General features: G+C 59.7%; 1 protein-coding gene across 1 annotated transcript; it reads left to right on the forward strand.

The window, feature by feature from the left end:
- The first annotated feature begins 1,796 nt into the window (after positions 1-1,796).
- THY1 (Thy-1 cell surface antigen) lies at positions 1,797-5,445 on the forward strand. Its single transcript, XM_059867047.1, has 4 exons — positions 1,797-1,942; positions 4,143-4,224; positions 4,329-4,664; positions 5,210-5,445. Exons 2-4 carry the CDS (start codon positions 4,188-4,190, stop codon positions 5,320-5,322), a joined length of 486 nt encoding a protein of 161 aa, XP_059723030.1. The 5' UTR covers positions 1,797-1,942; positions 4,143-4,187; the 3' UTR covers positions 5,323-5,445.
- The last annotated feature ends 1,945 nt before the right edge of the window (positions 5,446-7,390 follow it).

Raw genomic sequence — 7,390 nt, forward strand, 5'->3', positions numbered from 1 at the left:
CCCTTGCCGTTCCTTTGGCTGCTATCCGGAGGCCTCTGCATTAGGTGTGATTTAGGTGCTTTTCTCTGGTTTAGGGACAGCAGCCAGGCTGCAATCTGCAGCAAAAGGGAAAACCTCTGCAAGGAGCCTCCTGCAAATACCTAGGCAGGACAGTGGCTGCCAGCACTGCCCAGATACTGCACACTCATGCCTGCCTCCACAACCAGAGACTGAAAGGAAGCCCAAACCTCTCACAGTGGGACTCTGGGCCCTTGCATGCCTCTGGAAGCCAGTCATTGGAGCTTCAATTCCCTGGTTTGCTGTGCACTAGCTGCGGTTGAGGGTGGGGATGAGGAGGAGACACAGCTTGTGGAGATGTGAGGATAAATATGAAAAGGACCCGTGTGTGTGTGTGGTTACATGTGCTGCCCCACATCACAGCTGTGTTAGGATGTAGACCTTGTGCTAGCGATTTTTCCCCCCTGACAACATTGCAGCATGCCTTATGTCTGTCTCTTTGCCTTGCATCCATCTGCTCCCAGTCTCAGTATCTTTCCCTGTTGTTTTGCCATGCCTCTCTTCCCATCCATAGCCAGCCCTGCCAGCCTGAGCCAGCAGTGTGGTGTGTCATGCTACCACAGTGCCTTCAGTTCCCTACTGCCACAAGGGTCATCTCTTTGCCCTCCTCGTGGCAGCACACTGTGACCCTGCTGAACACTCCCAGGGCACCACAGGCCCCCTGGCCAGCCTGGGGGGCTGTCCCTGTTTGGGCCAGCACACCTGCAGCCCATGTAGTGAGCGAGCAGCCAGAGCCAAGCTTCTGTAGAATTAGCAAAACCCCTTGCACAACGAGCTTGCAAAACCTCAGCACTCTGGTGTCACCTGGGATCAGGTTCTGCTGGAGGAGAACATGACTTTTATATCAACTTTCCCAGTGTCAGCCCTTTTAGCAGGGCCCAGCCAGGGCTGTGGGAGGAGGTGAGAGCATGGGGCAGGCCATCCTGTGCGTCTGTGCCTTCCTGGGATACCTCTGGACCCAAACTCCCAGGGAAAACAGCTCCCTGCTGCTGCCTTCCTCTGCTGTCATGACCTTGCCAAAGAGCAGGGAAGAGGTCTTGTCCCAGGCTGCTTTCTGGATCCAAAGCCATTTTGCCTGGGCAGAAGCAGCTTATCCCCTTCCCAAACATGCTGATGGGAGCCTGTGGGGAGCCTGTTGTGTCCTCATTGTCACCAGACTGGCCTGAAAACTGAAAGTCTGTGTCCAGTGCCATCACAGACAGAGCCTGTAGATGTGACATTTGGGGCCATGGCTTAGCAGTGGATTTGGCAGTGTTGGGTTAGCAGTTGGACTCGATGGTGTTAAAGATCCTTCCCAAAATAAATGATTGTGTGATTCTTTGATTCAGCATTGTGAATCATTGATTCACAATGATTTCCCACATGGAGGAGACCTGTGGTGACCTGGTGCAGAGTGGCCTCTTGGAGCACCTGAGCTGCACTCATATGGTGGCAGAGGATGGTACCTGTCCCCTCCTCAGCGAAGCCCACACCAAGCTCCTTTTCCCCTTCCTAACCATCCTCCTTTCCCAGCAAAACACCTCCCACGCTGCCGGGGAAGATGAAGGTTGGCAGCTCTTCCGTAAAATGATGTTCCCATGGCGATGGGGATGCTTCGTCCTTCCTGGGGAACATAAGGGGGGCGAACGGCACCTTCCGCATCAGTGCGCGCCCCTTGTCCGGGGCGGGGGCGTCCGAGTCCCGCAGAGGCAGGGCCCCCCCGCACCGCCCCCCGCCGCAGGGCCGGGGGCCGAGCCTCAGTGACGCCTCCTGGTCCCCCATTCGCTGGGTCCGCCCGCCCAGCCCTGCCCAGACTGCGGGAGCGCCGCGCCCACAGCCCGCTGGGCAGCCCCGGACAGCGCCGGCAGCCCCGCAGGCAGCGGGCAGCACCGGACAGCGCCCGCAGGTAGGCACCGAGAGCCCGCAGCGCCCCGCACGCTGCCGGGCCGGGAGCAGCCGCTGGGCTCGGGGCGCAGAGAGGGGCTGCGGGCGGGGGAGGGTCCGCAGCCGCCGGGCGCGGCGGTGGCACGGGGGCATCTCACCCCTCGCCCGGGGGATTCTCGGCCGGACGGAGCGCTTTGGAAGAGGGGACGGGCTCAGCTTCTCGCCCCGGTGCCGGTGCCCCCCACCCTCGGCTCGGGACTGCGGCATTCCCGGTGGGCGCGCCCGCGCGCACGACCGCACCGCAGCCGCGCTCCCGCTCCGCGCTGCTGCAGGGGGGAGCTCGCCCACCCCCAGCCCTCCTGCCCCTCTCGAGGGTCGCCTGAACGCTCTTCCCTGCGCACCGCGTCTCCTTGCACCCCTGCACCCCCTTTGCTGGCAGCCGCCCCCCGGCACAGCCAGGTTCCTGCGGCTCTGCGTTCCCTCAGCCCACCAGCCTGCCTCTGCACGCTCCCGTCCCCATCCCCGCAGCTCGTTTGTCACCCTGAGCCTGTCACGCTGGTGGGCAGAGGGGGTAGGTACCCCCATGGTGTGACCCCAAGCAGGTTGGACTTTGCCCTCTAAGAGCTGGAACCCTTCGAATGCCGCTGTCCCTCTGAGTCCTGTCCCTACGCCAAACCCCTGGGATCATGCAGGAGCGAGAGTTACCTGGCTTGCTCTGCTCCCAGCACTGCTGGTAGGAGAAGAGGGGTCCAAGGGCTATCAACCTAAAACCTATAAAATCTGGGTGTTTGGGCACATAGATGGGAGGAAAACCTGCTCTCTGGGAGCTTCTTTGCGTGGATTTTCTGGAGGAAAGCCGGGATATGACCTAGATAGTGTCCCAGAACATTCAAAAGGGACCAGATTGGTGCTGGGAAATGACAAAGCAAGGGACAGAGGGACAGTTTCTAGGAATCCAGAGGTTTAAGCATTTGCCCCATTGGCAACGTCTTGGTTGTCAAGAATTTTTCTTCCTGGCCAAGGGTTAGGGTTCTGGATAAAGAGATTTTTTAGAGCTTCAGGGTGAGCAAATGGGTTTGGTATTTCCTCTTTGAACGTTATATGAAACACACAAAAATTGCGAAATAGAAAAATGCAGCTGGCAGTGGTACAGGCAATTTCTAGCTCTTCCCTGGATGCTTTGCCAGATTCAGAGGGAGCAAACTGAGGGTCTGTTGTCCCCTCTGCCAGCCTGGATTCATGCAGGGCTGGTTTATCAGCTCCCCCTCTTGGACCTGGCCCTACATGGCCAGCCTGGCAGGCTGACTGCAGGATGCTTGGTATGTCCTTCAGCCTGGCTGCCTCGCTGCTCCCCCATGCTGTCCCTCCATTCCGCATGTCTGCGGCTGGATTCCCCACGTGGCCGCTTGGCCGGGCTGCAAACCTTTAATTGATTCCTTGTGGCTGCATTGGGCTGACTGGAATCAGCAGCCCTGGCGTTTGGATGGCACATCATGGGCCCCTTACTCACACACACAGCTTGGAGAAAGACAGGCACCGGGCAGGGACCCAGATCGTGGATGGTGCCACCCAAACCCCTTCCACCCCGTGGCCAGGCAGGCTGAACTCAGCTCCTGGAGGCTTCATGCCATCCTTCAGCGGTCTTGGCTCGCTGTCCAGCTGCTGTGTCCCTCTTCCTCACTGCTCTTGGCCCCTTTCCCTCGCTGCATCGCAGTGACTCATCCTTGCTGAGCTCACCCACTGGAGCTGCTGGAGGACTGGCAGGGCAGGCGCCCACTGGCCCCCAAAGAGGGTCCCTCAGCTGGCAGCTCCCTCACCATGAGCCACAGACCCCTGGTCAAGGTGTGCAGGCACTGGGGTGCAGCCTGGTTTCACCCGTCCAAACCTTGGCTGGTCATGGTGCAAAAGGGGGAGGAGGCCGGACATGCAGGCCTTGCTGCAGGTCTGGCCATGCTCATTTAATGTCTGCTGGGGGATCTGGACAGGGAAAACAAAGTGTGGATGGGGCATTGCCTGGGGACGTGCAAAGGTGATGCTGGGCAGACACACTGTGCCTGATTCCCCAGCTGGATGCAGTGCCAGCTCTGTGCAGTGAATCAGACACTGGTGAGGGGGAGCAGACTCTAGAGCATCGTCTGTGCAAGAAGGGCAGCCTGCACCACCGAGTGCCCACACCCATGGGGCAGTGGCCTGGCTAACTGCCTCTCTCTCCCCCTGCCCAGGTTCCCCTCTCAGAGACAGCCCCCACCGGGCACCTCAGCAGAAAGATGAACCCCACCGTGGGCATCGCTGTCATCCTGACAGGTACATCCCTCCCTGCTCCCTGCTCGGCCCACAGCAGCCTGGAGGCTGCATGGGCCTCCCCAGAGCTCACTGTTCCCTGCCCAACCCCCTCCTGCCTCTCCCAGTCCTCCAGGCTGCCCACTGCCAGATGATCAAGGACCTGAGTGCCTGCCTGCTGGGCCAGAACCTGCGCGTGGACTGTCGCTATGAGAACAAAACCGACAACCCCCTGACCTACGAGTTCAGCATCACCAAGGACAACAGGAAGCACGTCATCCACAGCACCATCAGCGTCTCCGAGAACATCTACCGGAGCCGAGCCAACGTCACCATGCACAAGAACCTGGTGTGCCTCCACCTGCAGAGCTTCACCACCAGCGATGAGGGCATCTACATGTGTGAGCTGAGGGCCACCAACGACTACACTGGCAACCAGATAAAGAACATCACTGTTATCAAAGGTGAGACAGGCAGTGGCACCTGGCCTCAGCCCTTCCCACCTGCTCATTGGCTTGGCAGGGCCAGCAGAGAGCACCACAACTCCCTGAGCTCCATAAATATGTCCCCACCCTTACATGCCCTTCAGGTGGATTTCATCTCACAGATGGAGTCACTCTACCCCATCTCACAGCACTTTTCCTGCCCCTCTTGGGTCCCACCTCAGGCACATTGCCTAGATATCCTCCCATGGAGAGGACAGTGGGGATTCTTCACACCTGCAGCACACAGGAGCAGTCCTACAGACGCAGAGACCTTTGTCTCACCTGGTGCCCACCCACTTGTCACTGCAGTCAGGCACAGGCAGGGTTATGCTTCTCGGGGTCCCAAAAATCATTGCTATTACACATTGGGAAGGAAACAGGCCAGGATGGGGTGTGCTGCATTTCTGTGACAGAGCAAAGGCAAGAAGCTGTGTTCCAGTACCATTAGAACTCCTGGCCTGAGCCCTGTTCCCAAGGGATTTCATTGCCTCTCTTCTCTCCCTCCCCATTCCTTCTCCTCACAGACAAACTGGAGAAATGCGCTGGCTTCAGCCTCTTGATCCAGAACACCTCGTGGCTCCTGCTGCTGCTCCTTTCCCTGCCTCTCCTGCAAGCCATGGACTTCGTGTCCCTGTGAAAGGCGAAACACACACACTCACAGCGCTCGCACACACACGCACGCACACACCGAGCACCCCAGCCACCCCGCCTTCCTCGCAGCCCCTGGAAAGAGAAGCTGAAGCGTCTGGAAGCCGTGAAACCTCTCTGTGTTATCTCTATTTAGCCGTATATTAACGCTAACCACCGTCCCGTGCCGAGGCCCACCATCCCACGCGCACACGCCCCGCTCCGAAGCATGGTGGCTCTGCTAGGCAGCGTTGCTTCTCCCATCGCGCCTCCCCGCTCCGTAGGCTGGCTGGTTTGCTTGTGCTGGGAGCACTGGAGGCCTCAGCCTCGCTTGTCCCATCCCTTTAACTCTTGGGGTTTTCCTGTTCTCAACTGGGGAAAGACAGCTGGATTGGCAGGTAAGAGAGAGGGGTGATGCGAGAGCATGCGGAGGGTGCCCGTGGTGGGTGCTGTGCCCGTGGCCCCTGGAGGTGACAGGGCTCTTGGTGTCCCCACCCACCCTGCCTGCCACCCAGGTGACTGATTCCTCACCCTGCTCCTCTCAGCCTGAGCTGCCACGGCTGGGAGAGGGCACAAAATGACTCCTGTCCCAGTGAGCAGGGGAGCCATGGGATGCTGCTGGACCTGGCAGGCTGGGAGGAGAGAGAGGAGCAGGTCAAGGAGACACCATGAACCCCCCCTGCCTCCTTAGGGCTCCTCTGGGGCCCTGGGAATGGGCTCGGTGCAAATGTGCTTCGGCAACAAATTTTTCCTAATCTGTTTCTTACAGCTGAGCTGGAAGTGAGGCCTCCTCCAGACACCATCTGGTACCTTTGGGCTGCCCGAGCCAGGCACCACTCGCTCTCCCCAGGGACCAGCCCTTAGCTGTGACGAGAGAATTGCTGCCAGCACCAGTGGAGGCAAGCAGAGCCTCTCTGAGCTAGCCACAGCCCCACTGCCCTCCCCAGGGCCCTCAGAGCTGCACCCAGGCTGGCTGGTGGGGAGGGGGTTCCACTCTGGGAGTGTGACCCCAGGGTCTCCATAGGGACTTCCCTGCACTGGCACCTTGTCTTCCTGGAGGAAACATCTGGGGAGCCCAGTCCTTCCTCATGGAGAAGCAAAGCAGTCTTCCTCCAACCCCACCCTGCTCCTGGGAGGAGCCCGTGTGCCCCCTCCCTTCTCCCTCCTCCCTTTCAGCATTTCCCTGCCTCCCTTTAGGAGCAGCAAAGGACCGAAGGGCAGCCCACAACCTCGGCAAGGCCAGGATGGTGCCAGGGGTTGGCGAGAGCAGGGACAGGGATGGCCAGCACAGCTCAGATCTGCCAGCCCAGGGCTGCCCAGATGCCCACGGGACCCCGAGGAGCCTCACCCAGGGGAGGGCACAGGGAAAGGAAGAGGCAGGCAGGAGCATCCAGGTGCATGGGGTGAACCCCAGCTGTGCGACCCGTGCAGCCCGGGCTGTGCCACCACGGCTGAGAGCAATACACAGCAGCTGCTCCCCACTCCTTGCTCCTCTCCAGAGCTGCTTCCGACCCCCGTGCCCGTCCCCTGCCCATCCCTGCCTGCTTGCTTGCTGTCTAGTGCTGCTGAGGCCGTGCCCAGCTGAGGCCTGGCTGTGCCCAGCTCCCTGGGCGTGCTGGTGAGCGCCGGGGCAGGCGCAGAGCCCAGCGGCAGAGCGCGGACGCGGCTCGAGTCTCATTTTTTTGTGAACATTTGTAGTTGTTTCCACAGCTTGTCGTCAAAGAAATTCTGTTAAGGGAAAAGGAAAAAAAATAGAAAAAAAGAGAACCCTATGAAAAGCAACAACAACAACAACAACACAAAAAAGAAAACACCCTACCATCCAGGAGTGTTCCTCTGTCTGCACAATAAAACCCTACCTAGGTTGTGTGTTGGAGCCACAGGCGCCCGTGTGTGCGGCGGTGGGGACAGGGGCTGTGTGGGGCTGGGCACCAGGACCCTGCCAAGGGGTACAATCTCCCAGGCAACCCCCCTGTGCCTCCAGCACCCCAATACCTGCAAGAGAGAGACAGGCAGAGGGGCAAGACTTGATTTTCCCGGGCAGGGCAACCCCCTCCTGCCCACCTGGAGCGTGGCCC

Source organism: Haemorhous mexicanus, chromosome 24 (assembly GCF_027477595.1).
Source record: "Haemorhous mexicanus isolate bHaeMex1 chromosome 24, bHaeMex1.pri, whole genome shotgun sequence".
In the NCBI taxonomy this organism is placed as follows: Eukaryota; Metazoa; Chordata; class Aves; order Passeriformes; family Fringillidae; genus Haemorhous; species Haemorhous mexicanus.

Coding starts and splice junctions, on each gene's coding strand:
- THY1 (XM_059867047.1), top strand. CDS start 4,188: ATGAACCCCACCGTGGGCATCGCTGTCATCCTGACAG. Junction 4,225..4,328: donor CATCGCTGTCATCCTGACAG/GTACATCCCTCC, acceptor TGCCTCTCCCAG/TCCTCCAGGCTGCCCACTGC. Junction 4,665..5,209: donor GAACATCACTGTTATCAAAG/GTGAGACAGGCA, acceptor TTCTCCTCACAG/ACAAACTGGAGAAATGCGCT.